Here is a 20,750-nt window from a genome sequence, read left to right as displayed (position 1 = left end):
TCATGCTTGGAGTTTTGAAGCACATGCAGTTGAAATAGTTGCAGATGGTTCCCTTAAGCAATTTACAATCCTGACAGAGAAAAAAGCATGAAAAAGCCCACAGAGCAAGAGATCTTAAACTAATGAGGTACCCATGAAAGAAGACAGACTTTTAAAAAATGATTTCAAGGTGAAAAAAAGACTTTATGGAGACAAAGGAATTTAGAGCTAGAACCTCAAGATGAGTGCAGGAGACATTACTTTCCCAACCTTAACTTATGAATAACTTCTTCAGTCTCCATCCAGGGGGTTAATGTCCAACATCAGAATTGGGCTGTAACCTACCCTGGAGTCAGAGCACTGCCTTCACTTGGCCACTGAGCTTGCTCAGGGATAGATTCATGACCCATTCAGGCTGATGAGAAAGCACACAATAGTGATCATTTTATGCTGGAAGACTGTTGTGTTCCTGAAAGAACAATTTGTTCTTTTTGCTGAGACAGCAGGATTTTTGGCAGAAGCCTTCTTGGAGAGATGATAACTTCAGGTTAGGTTCTGAGGCCTAACTTTTACACTAAGCAGTTTGGACTCTCATAAAACAAAACACACCACTTCATCTGACAGGGAATGTAGCAGAAAACCAAAAGGCATATGGTGTTTGTCATCTTTTCAAAAGATTACAGCTTTTTTTCTTGTATTTACTTAATGCTTTTAAACTTATTTTTTTTTTAAAACTTTTTGCTTTTAAACTTTTTTTTTAAAGATTTATTTATTTATTTATACAAGCAGGCAGACCGATGAAACATACTGCTGAGGGGAGCAGCGGGCGCGGCAGGAGAGGTCTGTCGCGCCATGTGGGACCCTCACCGGGTGTCGGGGATTGAACCGGCGCTGCAGAGGCTGCGGGCAGCTTCGCAGCCCTGCGCTCAACTGCAGGGGAGCAGCGGGCGCGGCAGGAGAGGTCTGTCGCGCCATGTGGGACCCTCGCCGGGTGTCGGGGATTGAACCGGCGCTGCAGAGGCTGCGGGCAGCTTCGCAGCCCTGCGCTCAACTGCTGCGCCACCAGGGGAGGCCCTACTTTTGAACCTTTTAAAGTCACATGTTGAATCAATCATTGAACATAGAAGCTGGTCATAGTATAGGTTAAGGAGAATACAGTTTTCTCAGATGTGGGATTCCAGTGAGAACGTCACAGGCCAGTCTTGGACATGAGGAATTCCTGGGTCTAAGATGATGTGGGTAGCTTGGCATAGTAGATCACATCCATGGCTCTTTGATCCTGTTAGCCTTACTGCATGCCTCAGGACTTCAGGTACAGATTGGCCTCCAAAGGTGAGACAGCTTGAATAAACTGTGTCCATGGCCATTAAGTTCATGACATTTCTGGAGAAATTTCAGATGATCCATTGCTGGCAAAAAACCCATAGTGTGTCAGCTCCGTGAACAAAACATCACACTTATTTCTTGTGCTCAGCAGAAAATTCCAACAAATAGTTCAGTACCCAGTGTCTGGTAGGAGTGCAAAAAATATCTGTTAAATAAATGAGTACATTACAATATTGCTTTGGTCTTTTAAACTTTGTTTTAAATAGATAATTCCATAAGCATATGTATTTAATAACTGATAAATTTAAATGCAACATTATTAGTAGGTATATCTACTAAATGTAAGGAACAGACCATTATCATTACCTTTGAATTTCTTAAACATTGCACATCATTCACCTATTGTCTTCTTCTCCACCATATCTGTAGTATCCCAATTTTATTTCTTTGCTTCTATTATTATACATTAACTGAATGTATAGTTAAATGTAATTATGTGGATCTGTGTTTTATAAATATAATTTTATTGTTACCTTTGCTTATAAGTTTCAGGTGCACAGCATTGTAATTCTACTCTTCTATTCTTGTTGAAGTGCACTCGTGTTGATGTGTGGATTTACATCATTTCTTTTTACTCCACATGATAGTCTAGTGAAGGAATGGGCCTTGATGTACTTATTATTCAGCTGTTATGGATTATTTTAGTTTTTTTTTCAATTTACATACACATTTGTATGTTAACCTGCATTTAAATACTTCCATACAGCAAAACTTAGTCACTAACCTAGAATTTAATAGTCATATGCACTCTTCTGTTTCCTGTATTTTAGAAAAGATAATTAGGCGTCTTACCACTAAGTGATACAGAACTTATAAAAGTAATGAGTGCCAGGGAACTCCAGATTGTGAGAAAAGAATCTTATTGCATTATGTATGTATAATGTGTATACTATATAAATAGTGACGTGATACATAGTACATATATAATATAGTTATTACACAATATGTAATGTATATCATATATAACATATTATAATACATATAATAACTGTATTTATGTATAAATGTATGAAGTAACCTTACTGAAGGAGGTGGAGAAAAAGATGTAATGGTGGTAATAATGAAAACTATAAAGACAAGGAAATAAAAGCATTATACTTTACTTTAGGAAGTTGTTTCTCACAAAGGTACCTATGTATGGGTTAACATGACTGAAGGCTCTGCACATTTATATACTGGGATTTAACAAATAAGCACTTGAACACCAGATGGTAGAAGACAGATGTCTCAAGGTTAGAGCACAAAGTTGTAAATAAGCAAGAAAGAAAAGACTAGAATAAATCATGTAGCTGGATTAGAGTTGGAGATTTAAGTCTGAACTCATGTTTAGCTCAATAGAGATACAAAGGCCTATAGAAATATTTATGTGATTATACAATGATAAAGCTGGAACAATTTTAACTATAAAATTTTTTAAAAGTGGTATAATACCAAATGTGAAATAAATATCCATGAGTCCATACTGATATAATTACATGAGTGAATAAATAACAAATAGGTGAGAAGATAGAAATCTCGTTTGGCAGAATTCCAAATTATTTATGTAAATATTCCTCCCCCCAAGTTGTTGAAACACATAAATTCCCACCCACTAAGTATAGATTATATTCAATTACTTACATCGAGAAACACTAGTATGAAAAGAAGAGAAGCATAACTTTCCTGTAGAGAAAACTGATCAGTACTACCATAGGCAGATGGTTAAAATTAAAACCATCAATGACAAGCCATGATAATAGTAATGTTTCCTTGTTATGATGGAATGACAACAGTACTTCACCTCTGTGGTCTTCCTCTCTAAGCTTTAACCCCAGTCTAACTGTGAGGAAAACATTGGGCATATGCAAATTGAGGGTTATCCTGCAAAATAACTGATCAGTGCCCAGAAAATTGCAAGGTTTTCAAAAAACAATATCAGAGTGAATGTCATAACCTAGAAAGAGGATCCTAGGAAGAAATGGTGACTAAATCTAATGAAGTATCTTTGGGTAGGATTTTGGAACAGGAAAAAGAACTTGAGTTGAAAAGCACTTAGTATCTTACTGCTGACTTCTTATTTGTGACAAATACACAGGGTAATATGAAATGTTAACATTTGGGGAAATGAGTTTGGAGTGTATATAGGAAATCACTGTATTGTCTTGGTAAATTTTCTGTAAATCTATGACCTATTCTAAAGTTAATTTTTGAAATTTAAAAATGGTGGTTCTATTTTCTAAGTTTCATTTCAAATGTGAAGTCACCTTTAAGGCACAGTGATAGTAGAAACAGGTTCCCCAATGCCTTATTCTATACAGATGTTTTATTCTGGGAATAGTGTTGTAAGATACCAAAAAAAAATTAAACAGTTTTTTAAAAGATTTATTTATTTTTTTATTTATGCATAGAAGAGCTGGGTGCAGGCCAGAGGTGCAGGGGGGTGAGAGGAGTCACCAGAGACAGAGTGGGAAGCAGAACAGGCAGATCTACTTAAATACGCTGCTGAGGAAAGCAGCAGGCAAGACAGGAGAGGTCTGTTGCACCATGTGTGTTAGCATCCTGGCCAGGGATCAGACTCAGGCCATCGTGGTGGACCTTGGTGATGATAGCACTGAGACTTAACCCCTAGGCCACCACAGAGGCCTATTAGTTTCTGAATATACGCTGTCAGAAAACAAATCCTTAAATAAAGTGGTTTTAGCTGTTATGATATCAATAATTTTCTCCCCTGATAACAAACTCTTGAAGGTACATTCATGATTACTAAGAATGAAATATATACATTTCCAAATAATGAACTCACAAAATGATGAGGTTAGTTGCCACTCTCAGAGTTTACTTGGAAAATAGTCACTGAGAAGGCAACTTGCACTATGACTATAAATCTTTGTGGGGAAAAAGCATTATCTTATAAGAAATCTTTTACTTCATTTAGTCTTAGCTACTCAAAAAAGAGAAATTGGATCACAAAAACCAATGAAATTTAAAGTCGTTCTTTTTTCTGTAAAGTGAATCTGTAAATTTTCCCATTGTTACCCATTTAGTTCCGCTCCTCAAGATTTTTGCTGGGTGGGGTTTGGGAGAGTCGTTTCTCACAAATTGGCTACTTCCCATAAGTATTTCTGCCTCAAATTTTCTTGTCACCAGATTTATAACTTTCCAGCTTTGGAAATAATATCAGTCAAATTGTGTAATATGCATAAATTGATGAAATGTTGAGAAGTATATATGTAATGGGAAGAGTGTTTTTTAGTTATTTAAAGATAATTTTTATTTTTAAGATAATTTAGGAAATATGAATCCTGGCCCAGCTGCATCAGTCAACATTATTTCTTTAGAAAAAAAAAATTTTTTGATGTTGTTTTTTTAATTTTGCTTATATATTTTTGTTTGCTATCTTTGTCAGTTTCTTTATAGTCAATTCACTATTAATATTATAACTTGCTATCTTGTACCTCTAACTTGACTCTGTTTCATAGCACAAGGTGAAAAAGTTGTTTAAAATGAAATATTTCATATATACATCTGTCAGGTTAAGCAAAAGCTATTGCTTAAGAAACTGACATAGTTAAATAAGATCCCAAATTAAATATGCCAAACTAAATAATTTACATTTAACATATTTTAATGTGTTTTACGATATAATTTATGTTTAATATATTTAATTTTTTGGTGTGACGTCTAAAAGAAAAGACTGGATTCTGCAAAGAGGTTGGTAACTTAGTGTTTAGAAATAGAAAATTATTTTTAAAAATTTTTAATTTTACTAATGCTTAGCAATGTCAAGGACAGTCATGATTATGAGTCAAGGACCTGATAGACTAAGATGTCATCACACTGAAACATAAATGATATCTTTGATTTTCTCTTAGATGTAACAAATATATGAATGAGAGAAAACAATTGTTAAATGAAAATATCTTTTCTATGGCATATTGCAGTTAAGTTTTTAAAGAATGCTATAGAAATATGAGATGAAAATGTTAGTCATATTAAAGAAACTCTACCATTTGGAAAGAGAAAATGGAATATATCTTTGAGTGAAAATTATTTTTGACTACCCATTATGGTGCTGAGGGAAAGGTTGGACTTCTATGGCAAGGGAAAATGGCAGTGAAGATTCATATGATGATGCCAATATTCATGTCATTTTTCTTTACAAGATTCACACCTCAACCTGTGAATTTGCTCTGCTATATCTAACAACTGGTAAAATTCCATGCCAAAAAAAAAAAAATCAACCATTTAAATAAAGCCTCTATAAGGTAAACAGGCTTAGCTCCCTAACTGCCTCTTTCCTGTTAACCTCAGGAACACTCTAGCTAGGGAAACCCATTCCTAACTCTTTAAGTCCCTGTGTTGAGTGTCTCATCCTTGTGTGTTCCTTTAAATTAGCCTGCACATCTCTATCAAGAACTTTATTTATTTGGATGGTGGATCTTAATTTATGTGCCTAGTCTGCTAAAATGTAAACTCTTTAAGGGCTTATTTATATTTTCAGTTTCTTTTATAAAGGTTCAGAGGGTGTTTTAACAAATATTTGCTGAAAGAACAATTAGGTATAGGGAAGAAATGAGGATGACCAGGATGATATATCTACTTGAGAAAAAACATGAGCCCAGCATTGAATTTCATCCAAAAAGAATGTAGAAATACAACCAGGCAGGTGTTCTTTAAAAATGGGCCATGATGAAGGCATATACTCATAGGTTTAGAGATACTTGGACAATTACTGGAAACTATGAGATGTTTTGTAATAGCAATCCTTTCAAAGAATTGCAAAAAAAAATACCTGGAGACCAACAAAAATGAAGACAATCTATTAGAATCTGTGGGATGCTGTAAAAGCAATTCTAAAAGGGAAGCTTATGGTAATATCAGCATCTATAAAGAAATAAGGAAATTCACATAAACAATCTAACCTTACACCTAAAGAACTAAAAAAAAAGAAAGAAAAAGTCTGTAGAAGAAAGGGAAAAATAAAATTTAGAGGAGAAATAAATGAAATAGAAATAAAAAAGATAATACAAAAGACTTAAAAAGTACCAGTGATGGTTCTTTGAAAGGATAACCAAAATTAGCAAATATTTAGCTAGGCACACTAAGGGAAAAAGAGAGAAAATGCTAATAAATAAAATTAAAAATGAAAAATTACAACAGATACCATAGAAATACAAAGGATAAGAGACTACTGTGAACATTTATGTCAGTAAATTGGATAATCTAGAGGAAATGAACAAAAATTATTACATATATACAATCTTCCAAGATTGAATTAAGTAAAATAGAAAAATAAGAAAAATCACAATCAAGAAAACTGAAACAGTAATTTGTCTTCCCAAAAAGCAAGAGCTAGGAACTATATAGCTTATAACTAGTGGGCAGTAACAAATGTTGATGTAATATACCACATCAATAAAAGAAAGGACAGAAATCATTTGACCATATCAATAGAAATAGAAAGCATTTGATAAGAATTAACACCCACTCATAACATAATAAAATTTGAATGAGAAGGAACACAGTTTAACATAATAAAGGTCAGATAATAAAGGCCATGTAAGACAAACACATGGCTAATATCATAGTCAATGATTAAAAAACTGTCTTTTCCTATAATATCAGATATAAGACAAGAATGTCCACTGTTACAACTACTATTCAACATAGTATTGGAAGTTATAGCCAGAACAATAAGACAAAAGAAATACAGTAATCCCAGTTGGAGAGGAAAAAGTAAAATTAGCCCTATTTCGTAGATGATTTGATAATTAATATTCCATTAAAAAAATTAATACTGTAAAGTGACAAGTGACAAATCAATATATCTGAAGAAGTAATGCTGAGTATGTTTCCTTTGTCTTTATGTGTGCCGAAGTCAAGGCCCCTTTTAGAGCATGCATCCTTTAACAGTTTTGGGTCCCTGGCTAACTCTCACTAGTATACTAACAATAATTCAATATTTAAGTCCTTTCTCATTATTAAATCCTAGACGTGTTAAATTCTGGTTGCTTTTCCTCAGCTGGAGGATTTACTTTTGCTTTTATCTGGCAACTAAAATGGGGCAAAAAGGGATTGAGCTAATTTTAGTCTGAGCATCAGTTTTTGTAAGTGTTGTTCTATTTCAAGTCAACCCTTCACCAGCTTCTGCTGAAAGAAATGGACATTTACTGGAGCAGCTCCCTACTGCTTGGCAGGACCTGCTTTCCCAGCAATATGAGACTGCTGCAATGCACTACTGGCTACTTTCAGCTTCTTTCCATTGCTTTTTAACTAGAGTCTATCTCATATAATCAACCATGTACCAATTCTGAATGGGCAAAATCCTGAAGAGAAAAAATGGTACTGAGCAACTCACTTCTGAGTTTCTCTGAATGCCTGGCTGGTCCCCAGTTTTTGTCCCTAGCTATTTGAAATTGCTAGCAACTCAACTTGGCTTCCCTCCTCCTACACCTCCAATTTTTGCTTTGCTTCTCAGTCTCTCTCTTGGAGCCAATTATTAATCCACAAATGCCTTGAGGGAAAAAGAAAGACAGGATATTGGGTTCCTATCATTGTTTCTCTTGTGCTCAGGATCTCTAGTCCTGAATGCCCTTGACAGCTCTTCTGTTCCTTAAGTCAGATTTTTAAAAAATCACCCACATTTGAGTTGTGCTTATTAGGAGAGTTGTTCACATACAAGCTCATAGTCAGAAGCGCATGTCCTTGAATATTTTTACTTTGCTGTTTGATTAGTAGGTGTTCTTTATGCATCCAGGACATTAACTCTTTATTTGAAGTTTTTTGTGTGTTATTGAAATTTCTTTTTGATTTGCAGAAGCATTTAAATCTAATAGTTTTTTTTCCAACACTTCCATTAATGGTTAGAAATTTTTTCCTTTATCCTGTTTAGACTTGTATGTTTTCCTTTGATTTATTTTTATTTAAATTTATCTTTTTTATTTAAATTTATCTGAATTTAATATTGTCCCATAGAATTGTAAGAGTTAACTTTTATTTTAAAAATCACTTATTTGGTGAATGAAACATTTTTCCATACTGCTGAGGAATTTTACCTTTTCATACAGTGAATTATTATTTATACTTTGGTTTGTTTCTGAGTCCCATTAGGCAATTATTACATCAATAATCTGCTGTTTCAATTATTGAATTTTAATTACTCATTTTAGTATCTTGTGATTTAAGAACCCTCTTAATACTCATAATTGTGAATTTTATCTTGGCTGTTCACATCAGAATAATTCTGCCTGGATTATTATCTGGACTAAAGTAGTAACTAAAGTAGTAATAGTGGTATTACAGAGCATGAACAGAGTGAATGGTATTGGGTATTGCCAATAGAGCACTTGATAGATTTGGTGGCTGAAGATGGCATCTCCCATGATGTAGCCTCTTGCATGGGAAACTGAGAGACTGATAATGTCATAACTAGGGTTGAGGACATGAGAGAAGCTGATTAAAGAAAAAGGAGGGGGAGGGTCATTTGTTGAAAGAGCAAAAGCAGGAGTGGTATAGATAGTTGTAAAAGATTGGTGGTATTTTGAAATATTTTCTTTGGTTAGTAGGCTAGAAAGTTGACATGGGAAATTAAAAAAAAAAATGAAGTGAGGTTTAACTTGCGATAGAGATCAAGTAAAATTGGTTGTGGCACCAATTCTAACATATGTGTATTTTTTAAGGGGCAGTCCACAGTGGCCTTTATCACATATTCAACTCTGTGAAATATGCTGTTAACACTGTAAACAGTGTCTGCAGTTGATTGAGACGCTTAAGCTTGGGGATGGATACAGACTGATCAATTTGGGACATTTTGGGGCAAAAATTTACAAGAGGAAGTAAAAGAGGATGGTAAAAATTCTCCTAAGGTGACCCCATACATTTCAGTTTTGTAAAATAAATGAAGCCAAGCACAATATTGCCAAGTGTCAAATCTGATGGTGAGAGCTGAATTTTGTAAGCTCTATATTAACTTAAGTTAGTGTTTTCATATAATGAAGCTGCAAGGGATAGACTGTCTCTATCTACTTTTGCTTTTTGCAACTTAAGGCCAAAACAGTTTTAAACTGAGAGTCTAGAGTACAGTTTATAAGGAGTCTGTGCAGCTTCTTAGGCTCTTTCACTTGTATCTACAACAACCTGTCTTCCTTTATTCACCCTCAAAGAAAGTCAGAACATAGCTCGTATCTCTCAAATAGTTTCAGTTAAATATAAAGACTGAAGAGAAGGAGGATTTTTAAGAAATTTGTTTCATGAGGTTTAGTCCTCCTTTGATTCCTTTGACATTGGTTATTTGCCCCCCCCCCCAGTTCTCTTAAATTTGGACCACATGATCGATCATAACTGTAGAATTTTCATCTTGGAAACAGAACAATTTATTTGACTCCTCTACCTTTTCTCCATTTAATAAATGAGACAAATGAGGAACAGAGAAGACAAAATTGCAGTCACCTGTAAATTAAAAGCAGATCTAGACCCAGAATTCCAAGACCCACTGGATTTAGATACTACCACTATCATGTGGTGATTAGAAAATTCATATTACTTTACTGTATCTCTTTGCACATGCCACCCCTCCACCTTTAAGATTCAGCAAAAATTTTAATGTGGAAGAATAAAAAGTAGTTTCAATCCTCTCTCCTGAGTACAAGATTTCCCAAAAGAGCTGACGCAAAGCACTTTCATAACCAAATTTAATATAAAAGCACTGCAAGTATGCAAATAAGGCACAAAGACAAACTTTAGAAATTAACTAAAGAGATAAAGAATTAACATGGTGCCATGTTTAAAGTTAAACTTCAGTCTTAAATACCTGTTCTTTTCTGTTCTACAAACCACAAGAAACTCTTACCCCAAACAGTCTTACCCCTGCTGTAAAGACACACCTGGACTGGAAACAGACAGAGCAAGCGAGCTACTCATTAATTCTCTTTTTTCTTTTTTTTTTTTTTTTGGGCAGAGTCTATTCTGATATGCGCACCCCACCCCCACTCTGTTCTACTTCAGTGTCAGAAGGAAATGAAGCCACAATGAGAACAAAAAAGAGCTATAACTCCTTTTGCCCACTTCTTCTTCCCTCCCTCCTCACTTTCCTCTTACCTCAGAGCTACTGCACCCTAATTAGAGTCTAGTGACTTCCTTGTGCGCCTGAGGGAGGAATGATGAGCAGGAACTGCAACTACTGGCAAATGACACCCAGAAACCACACTCTTTTGTAAGTAAGAGGCCTTACTTACAGTACCCAAGTCAGAGCAATGTCGCTGTCTTTGGAAGAATTTGTCCATTCTCTTGACCTCAGGACTCTCCCCAGGGTCCTAGAAATCCAGGCAGGCATCTATGTGGAAGGTAAGTACTCCCCTCCCTTATCTCTTGGTTGTCTAGAAAGTGCTTATAAGGTATATACTCTTGGGGACTGGAGGGGGACGTTTTAATAGAAAATATTTGTTCTGTTAAACAGATGATCGTAAAAGTAAAAAATTAACTGACAGTGATAAAAAAACCCAAAATGTCGGCGAAGGGAAAAACTATAAAGGACTCTGGGGTTGGGAGGTAGGAAATTTAGTGTAGCTTCTTGAACTATTTTGTGGGCCTTTGAATAACTCAACATGAATAGTGAATTATTTATTTTCTTTGAAGTTTTGCGTAGTCAAAGTGAAAAATTGTTATCCATATTTATTTTTCAGAATATAAAAACAAGTTATTTTTCTAAACCAAAAGTAGCTATTAAAAGCACAGTGTTTAGAAAGAGAAATTTACCAAACTCTTAATCATTTCTAAATGTTGTGAATGTCAATGTTTTTTTCTTTAGTGACTTAAATGATGACATTCTTATTTGGAGGTACAGAAATTAATATTAAATGATCACAACATAAATACCAAGAATTTATGTTGAAAGTCAATTCAGTTAAAATTATTGACTGCTTAGTGTGTTTCAATGTAGTTAACAATGTTAATTCAATATAAGAATAAAATATACACCCTAGCATCTTTAAGCAATTAATTTTAATACATGGAAGACATCATTTTCTAGGAAAATATATAATTCAGGCCATAATAGTTATAGAACTGAGGAAGAAGTGGAATTGGGTCCTTCCTGCTGAGAAAATAGATTAAAGAATGATGTCAGTAGGCAAATCTTCCCACCCATATGCAAAGGATTATATTAGATATTATATTTTAAAATAAAGATCACATCTAGCTCACACATGCACACATCTACAGGTGATAAATTGGAATTTGTACAGGGTATCGGTTTACTAAGGAGCCTAATTAATTTGTAATTGATTATTTTGGACCTGACCATATTTTTCACTTATGCAATGTTATGATCTATCTGTTCCTAAGTCAGTCCCAAATCATTTTTGTCTCTGGTTGTACGAGTGAAGCTTTGTGTAAGACGTCCTTCTTTGAGTGCATGTCACCAAGATGTTTGCTTATATTATTTTATGTCAACTTTATAATTTTATTATTTCACTTTTTTAATTCATTTGGAGGACGCTTGCTATGAGGTGCACAGGGATACAATTTTAGTTATTTTCTGTAGAGTAAACCTGATTTCCCAGGAATTTTTACAAAGATAACTAGCCTTTCCTCATTGATTTATTTTGCTGCTTTTAAATTATATTCTCAAATCTTGAACTGTCTCTTAAATATGCCTTCTATTTTATTTATCTTTTTTCTCTATTTTGCCCAAATCACTCTATTTTTGTTACTATGACTCTAGAATAAGTATTAATGAAATATATAGATAAAAATATTCATACATAGACAAGCCCTTTATTTTTACTCCTAAGTTAGTTATTCATAGAATTTTCAAATACATCCTTAAATATTGATTGCTTAAGAAATTGTACTGACATTTGTACTGCATTGTATTCATTTTTATAAAGTAGACATGGAAATAAGTGAAATTTTTATTGTCCTACAAAAGAACATAATGTTTTTCTGTGTTTTGAGACCATCTTCTCCATCTTTTATTAATTTATTACCATGTCATACTTCAATTAAGAGAAAAAAGCAAATGTCAAGAATTTTTATAAAGTAAGTACATTCATGAAAGCACACCCCAGGTCAAAAAATAGAAAATTACAACTCTTCTGTAAGTCCCATGTTGTTCCCTTTCTCTGTATCATTTACCCACCATCCTTCCCAAAGGTAACCATTATCATGGCTTTTGTCCACTTAGGAACTTTTATATAAATGGCAAATTATAACATATATTTTCTTCAGGATGGCATGTATGTTCGTTCAATTTTATATTGTAAAATTAATCCACATTGTTCAACATAGTATATCCATTTCAGGGTATATATTATACCACTGGAGGAATATACCATGATTTATTCATTGGCTTTACTGGGTATTTGGATTATTTCAGTTTGGAATTATTGCAAATAGTGTCATGAGCATTCTTTACATGCATGCTTGCATGTATAGGCATTCAGCTGGATACATAACTAAAGGAATTGTCATGTTATATGTGTACTTCAACCATACTAAGTAATGAAGAATGAGTTTCCTAAGTTGTTTTACCAATTTACATTGCCACCAGCACTATTATAAGTGCTCCATTTAATCCATATCCTTTGCAAAACTCAGTATTTTGTTTTTCTTTTTTTAAATTTCAGTTATTCTGATAAAAGAATAGTGGTAGCATATTGTGTATGATAACATGCTACAGAATTGTGGCTTTCAAATTTAGTGGCATATTGGAAAGGTCTGGGGAATATTAACTATACAGATACCTCCTCAAAAGAAGGATTTAATTATGTAAGATAAGATTTTGCCATCAGGTTTTTAAAAATCTCTCTGATAATTGTAATAAGTCAAACTTGACAACTACTACTTTAAATAACTTCTTCAATTATCCTCTTGCAAGCAAGTTTGGCTACTTGAATCTTTATATAAATTTGAGAATTAACTTACCCACTTCTACAAAAGTTCTTGTGGAATTTTGATTGGCCGAATTGGCACTATTTTAGATTAGCTTATGATACATGAACCTGTTATAGGTGTCTAGTTTTAAATATCTCCTTTCACATGTGCCAATAACATTTTAAAAATTTTTTATTACTGCACTTCTTTTTTAGATTTTTTTTCTTAGTAGATTTTTTAAATTCCTTTATAGTGGTATATTTTGAGTTTTCATTTTCTCTTTGTTGTTCGTTGGGTTCCCAGACTGAATCTTTATTTTATATTTTATGTAAGTATTCATGTTTTCTGTTAATATTGACGTGTCTTAGATTTTCTTGCCAATGACTGTAGTTATTTTTCCTCCTTCAGTTAAAGCACTGATTAGCACTTCCATAGTATTGAATAGGAGTTGTGATTAAGAACTTCATGTCTCATTCACCACACACAGTTTCAACAATTTGCCATTATGCAAAATGTTGGTTTAGGTTAAAGAAGTTTCTAATTCTAACAGTTCTATTAAAATCATGAATGCATGTCTAATTTGTCGAGTACTCTTTCTGTACCATTTATGACAATTATGACTTTTTACATAGTGTTTTGGATGTTAAGCCTTTTACTTGTGAACTAAAGCAATTTAGACATATATCACAGATTTGGTTCAAAAAATTTTTAAACTTTAAAAATATCTTTTAGGGAATTATACTGGTTTATAATTTTTATTTTTTGTAATGGTCAGCCAGGAGTTTGTATTACATCATGCTGAACTTTCAGAGCTGCTTCTTTCTATTCTGCTCATATTAAAACACTTGGCAGAATTCCCAGTGAAGTCATTTGGAATAGAATTTCTAATGTAGAAATGTTTTAAATTATCCCTTCAATTTTTTAAATGGTAAGGTATTCCCATCCATGAGCATAGTTTATCTATCTTTAAAAGAAACAAAAAACAAATATCATGTAGATCACTTATTAAATTTTTGAAAAACTCTCTCCATAGAGATTTTATGCATCCTAGGCTTTCTCCTAGATTGCAGTCATATACATATGTGTGTAAACAGTTATAAATAGACTGATACAACATTTCTTTTGTTTTCTCATTATCACTGTGAAGTAGAGAATTGCAAGAAAATATTATCAACAGTATACTGGTGAAGTCTCATAAATTATAATAATTTATCTTTATTTCATTGTTTTTCCTAAATAGATATTGATATAATCAGAAAATATCAAGAATTATATCTCTTTCCTACTATGTCTTGTACCTGTCTTATTCATGCCACGGCCTGTACTACAGTACTGTGTTGAGCAATAAAGGAAATTATTCTCTTATTCCTCATCATAAGGAAACTGCATCAAAAAGTCCTCCATTGAGTGTCATGCTCTAAAATTGGTGTTTAATCTTTACAAAATTAAGGAAGTTCCCATTGAGCCCTTGCTTTCTAGGTGTTTTCCTGGTAAGCTAATATTTTTATTGAACTTGTATCAATATTTTTTTACCATTAAGACAATAATATGTTTTGGTGACTATAGTCTGTTAATGTGAATTAACTTTAAATTTTTTTTTGGCATTAAAGAGTCCTTTCATGTTATATATACATTTTTGAAATACGATATAGGAGTTTTATAATATAGTTAATATTTTTGCATTCAACCATAATGGAAATGAGCTAACATGCTCATCTCTTTTAGATTCAGCGTAACACTAACTTCCTAAAATGAGCTACATAGATTTGTTATTTTCTATTTTCTCCGGTGGTTTACAAAAATAGATATTAAGCTCTTCCTTAAAATTTGGTAGAATCTTCTGTAAGAACTAGAAAGATGAAAGTTTTTGGCTGGATATCAGATTTTTTTTTTAAATATTCTCCTTTGCTGCTTTTATTGATTTGGCTTGATTTTCAATATTTTCCTTTCTTGTTTCTCTGTTTGCTTTTTGCTTCTTTTCTAGTTTCCTTGTTGAAAAAGGGCAGTCATTTTAAAAACATTTCTTGCTTCTTGATAAATGTGTTGAAAATTATATTTTTTTTCTAATTTCTTTGTTTACTTTCCCATAAAGTTATTTTATTATTACTCTTTAAGAACAATTTATTTCTTTCAAATCCAATGGCTATTTTATTTGTCTATGCAAAATATATTGATAGAATTTCTTTTTGCTACCCACTTTTAATTAATAGTTGCATGTTACTAGAAAGCAATCATCTGTATTATATAGTTTCTCTGTAATTGTTTGAGGCTTCCTTTATTTCACAATATAATAATGTCTTGCTTTAAGGAATATTATGCATATTTAAAAACAAAACGTGTTTTGATATTTGGTATAGCATCTTTCAATATACACCAAATATTTTGAGTTTATAATTGTTTTACTTGGATATTTGCTCTCACTGCTTCTTATTCATCTGCTATATTGTTTTCTGAGAGTACAATGTAAGATTATCACTTTAAAAGTTTTTCATCTATTTAGTTTACCCATTTGTCTTTTGTTTCGTATTTTTTGAGGTTGAGTAGCTGGATGTATTTATGTTTATGAGAAATATATATATATATAAACATACATATATATATCTTTTCACCTTGTCCTTTCTAATATTTTCCATTACATTCTATTTTCTTAGATAATACTACTACTCCAGCTTTCTTTTTTTATTATTATTTATGCATACAAGAGCTGGGGTACAGACCAGAGGTGTTGGGGGTGAGAGGATTCACCAGAAACAGAGTGGGGAACAGAACCGGCAGATTGACCGAAGTACATTGCTGAGGGGAGCAGTGGGTGACACAGGAGAGGTCTGCTGTGCCATGTGGGTCAGCTCCCTGGCTGGCGGGAGGATCGAACTCATGCTGCAGAGGCTGCAGACAGCCTCGTAGGTTGTGTCCCAACCCCTTGCGCCACCAGGGAGGCCCCTATTACCCCAGATTTCTTTCTGAATACTTTTCTTAAACATTTATCTTGAATATCCAGTGTCTTTTTTTAAGTGTAAGAACATATTTTTCATAGTATTTCTTGCATCAATGCAGGCAGTGAGATCAGGTTTTGCTCCTTTTATGGTGATGACTCCATGACAGGAGAATTTGGGGGAAGGGAGGCTTGAAGGAACTTGAGAAAAACTGACATGCAGTTGTGTTAGGTTCTATGTCACTGAGTTGAAAGCTCCCAACTTGGAATCACAATGATAAAAGGCAGTATGATATTCTTAATTACATCTAGCTAAAGAATTTATTATTAAGTTGTCTTATTGATTTGAGGCATAAATCTGGGTTATAAACTCAAGACTATGGGTACAAGTGTTCTTTTGAATTAATATTTTTGTGTCCTTTGGGTAGATACCTAGGAGTAGAATTGCTGGATCATATGGAAGTACCATTTTTAGCAATTTGAGGAACCTCCAAACAGCTTTCCATAGTGGTTGGACCAGTTTGCATTCCCACAAGCAGTATAGGAGAGTTCCTTTTTCTCCACATCCTTGCCAACAACTGTTTTTGCCATTTTTTTAATATGTGCCATTCTCACTGGTATAAGATGGTATCTCATTGTGGTTTTGATTTGCATTTCCCTGATTGCAAGTGATGTTGAACATTTTTTCATATCCCTGTTGGACATTTGCATTTCCTCTTTGGAGAAGTCTTTTTAGCTCCTCTGCCCATTTTTTTGACTGGGTTATTTACTTTGTTTATGTGTTGAGTTTTGTGAGCTCTTTGTAGATCTTTGTGATCAGTCCTGTATCGTTAGTATTGTGTGCAAAAATTTTCTCGCAATCAGTGGGGTGTCTCTTTGTTTTGGTTAATGTCTCTTTTTCTGTATAGAGCTCTTAAGTTTGATGTAGTCCCAGCTGTTTACCCTTCCCTTCACTATCTTTGCTTTGGATGATGTGTCTTTAAAGATGTTACTGAGGTCTATGTCATGGAGTGTTTCACCTATATTTTCTTCTATGTATTTTATGGTGAAACACATTTCTTAAGCAATGAGACATGAAGGTTGAAATTACCTCTTGATCCATGGACTCCATGGATTGAGTTAGGAGGCAAGAAAACATTCATCTCCTTATACAGCTCCATCAGAGCTGTTGTGTGACTAGGTGTATTGTGAATGAACATTAATATTTTGAGGGGCCTCCCCTGGTGACACAGTAGTTGAGCACTGGGCTGTGAAGCTGCCCATCAGCCTATGCAGCTCTGGTTCATTCCCCGGCTGCCGGTGAGAATCCCACATGGTGTGACAGACCTCTCCTGCCGCGCCCGCTGCTCCCCTCAGCAGTGTATTTCATCAATCTGCCTGCTCTGTTCCCCGCTCTGGCTCTGGTGAATTCTCTCACCCTCCCGCGCTTCTGCCTATCCCCAGTGCTTGTATAAATAAATAAATAAATCTTTTAAAAAATAGTATTTTGAAAGAAATCTAGATATGAACAGTGGATCTCAAAAATGAGTGGGAAAATCTCAATAAATCATGTTGTAAATAGATGTGTTGACATCTAGTATTTTTTGTTCCATTGAAGATCACAGAGTTTGCATAATTTTTAAGGACCCAAGGATTTTCAGAATGATAATCATTGGCTTCACTTTGAAGTCATCAGCCTTTAACAAGAAAGTTAATCTGTCCTTTCAAGTTTTGAATTTAATTATTGATTCCTCCTCTCCAGCTATGAAGGACCTGAAATGGTAACTTCCATTACATTGAAAATCTACATTGTCTACATCGAAACATTATTTTGGTATACACTGAAAATCTGTTTAATGTAACCACCTTCATCAGTGATGTTAGCTAGGTCTTCGGATTAACTTGCTGCAACTTCCATATCACTTACTGCTTTATCTTTTACTTTTATGTGATAGAGACAGCTTCTTTCCTCATGCACCAACACCTGCCAGCTTTAGACTTTTCTGCAATGTCCTCACTTCTCTCAGCTTTCTTGAATTTAAGAGAATTAGAGCCTTTTTCTGGATTAGATTTTCAATTAAGGGAATGTTGTGCTTCATTTGATTTCTGCAGAACACAAAATCTTTCTCCATATCAGTGATAAAGCTATTTTGCTTTCTCATCATTTATTTAACCACAGAAATAGGTCACATTTCCTTTAAGAACTTGTTTTTTTGCATTCACAACTTTATTAACTGGTATAAGAAATCTCTCTCAGTTGTTGACATGCCTTCCTCACCAAGTTTAATCATTTCTGGTTTTTTATCTAAAGTGAGAAACATGATTCTTTTTTCACTTAACCACTTAGAGGCCATAGTAAGGCCTCTATTTATTGGCTTAATTTCAAAATTTTTGTGTTCCTGAAATTAGGGATGTCTGCAGAGAGGGAGAAAGATGGGGAATAGCCAGTTGGTAGAGCAGTTAGAAAATACATTTATTTTATGAGAGTGGCTCATGGTTTGCCAAAAGCTTTACAGTAGTAACATCAAAGATCACTGATCACCAGTCACAATAATAGAATTGATTATAATGAAAAAGTTTGAAATACTATGAAAATTGACAAAATATGACACACAGATACAAAGTGAACACACACTGGAGGAAAAATGGTGCCTATAGGTTTGCTCCACACAAGGTTGCCACAAACATTCAATTAGTAAAATCTGCAGCATCTGCAAAATATAATAAAGTGAAACATACTAAAACACGATATGCCTGTATTTATATAAGTGGAACTTTCAAGCCGACAATTGCAAAGCCAGTTTTGGTCACAGAGTGAACTCATGCATGGAATTTTCCATCCATTACCTAATTAATCAGGAATTTATTTGATTAGAAAAATCAAGGGGCCTCTCCGGTGGCACAGCAGGTTGAGCGCAGTGCTGTGAAGCTGTCCTTTGCCTCTGCAGAGCAAGTTCATTCCTGGCCGGCCAGGGAGATTCCCACATGGCGCGGCAGACCTCTCCCATCTCACCTGCTGCTCCCCTCAGCAGTGTATTTCAGTCCATCTGCCTGTTCTGCTCCCTGCTCAGTCTCTGGTGAATCCGCTTACCCTCCCATGCCTCTGGCCTGTACCCCAGTTCTTGTATAAAAATAAATAAATCAATCTTAAAAAATAAAGAAAACTCATCAATTAAAAAATGAGTGTATACCCTTTGTGTCTATGTAACCTTTATATCTATCTATATATCCTATATATCTTCATTCATATTTATGACCATTATAAATCATGTATAATAATAAAACTTGTAAAAGATACTGTAAAGATAAAATTAACTATTTAAACAATTTAAAATTTTTATTAATCCCATTTTTCTCACAAGTGTTAGCTTTATTATACTATATTACCTATTAATATAGCTTAATGAAAGCAATATTATTGAAATCATATTGATAATGTTAAAATTTTTCATTACTGCATACTTTAAAATGTATGAAAATGTTGATGTGTGATAAAGGGGTCCAAAGAGATGGTTGTAATTTATTTGAGCATTTATTTTGAGAGATAGCTGTTAAGGATAACTCATAAAAAGTCCCACTTACACATACGTAATATATACTTAGAGTATGTTTAATGCTAATATTTATGGCTCTCAATATACATGTGAAAAAATCTTTTATCAGATTTTGCTTTTTCTTTAGTTAGCAATCCTATGCTGTTGATGACAAATTTGTACTACGAACAGACATACTATGACATATTTTCTTTTTAATAGATTTTCCAATCTTCAGTTCTCAAGAGTCTTTAGTGGTATCTTGCAAAATTATATGTTTTGTGAACGTTAGTATAGTTAAAATTAGATTATAACAATTCTTGACACATAGAATCCATTATATGGAAATATATTGCAAGTAAATGAATGATTTAGGACAATTTCTTTCATTTTTTTTTTATTCCTAATATATTTTAGGAATAGATTAGGATTCCTGATGCAGGAATAAATTAGCAGTTTTAAATATTAAATACCAGTAAATTTAAAATATTAGAAACTCTTTATGTTAAACACTAGCATAATTTGATTTTATTTTATGTAGAAATGAATATGAACTAGAGTTGTAATGTTTTCTTCTTATCTCACTTTTTTAAATACTCTGGAATATGTAGCATATTTTGGAGAGCCTTGCTATGAAATAACATTATTGCCATGACAATCTGAGATGACATCACTGGGTAAGTTAGCTCATGAAAAATTGTGACATATGCCAATAGATTAATTGACCTGTGTCATCACATCATCTTTAGTTCTCTGAAAGAATATATCCAAGGAACAAATTAGTAGAATAAAAAAAAAAATGATGTCCTTTATTCCAGTTCTCTTTTTCTTTTGGGTATAGCATAGAATTGTGCTTCCCAGTCCTTTTGTAGTCATTGACTTGCATTGGCCAATGTAGTGAAAGCAGAAGAAATGTATAACATTTGAGGACAGATGCTTTTAAGAGTCAGTTCGTAATATAACATATTTACTCTGGTAAATGATTTAATATACCATCATCCTGATAATATAATATGTTAAAATGGAGCCATCTATAGTCTGGCTCATACAAACTTGTAAGAGGATTTTTTAATAAGGTTTATTCATGTTCT

The 20,750-nt window shown here is 33.6% G+C and overlaps 1 protein-coding gene across 2 annotated transcripts in view; it reads left to right on the top strand.

The window, feature by feature from the left end:
• THEMIS (thymocyte selection associated) overlaps positions 1-20,750 on the top strand; it is a 195,811-nt gene that overhangs the window by 24,635 nt on the left and 150,426 nt on the right. The window contains exon 1 of one of the 2 annotated variants that reach the window (XM_037520979.2): positions 10,458-10,686. The exons of the other annotated variant lie outside the window; for it this stretch is intronic. Within the exon in view, the coding sequence (XP_037376876.1) occupies positions 10,596-10,686 (91 nt within the window). The 5' untranslated portion in view covers positions 10,458-10,595. Of the gene's footprint in view, positions 1-10,457; positions 10,687-20,750 lie in introns of those variants that run through there. 2 annotated transcript variants of the gene reach the window in all.

This window comes from Talpa occidentalis, unplaced genomic scaffold (genome assembly GCF_014898055.3).
Source record: "Talpa occidentalis isolate TD23 unplaced genomic scaffold, MPIMG_talOcc4v2.1 talOcc4.2, whole genome shotgun sequence".
NCBI lineage: Eukaryota > Metazoa > Chordata > Mammalia > Eulipotyphla > Talpidae > Talpa > Talpa occidentalis.
Note: the sequence above shows the minus strand (reverse complement) of the source record. Positions and strands in the feature narration are given on the sequence as shown.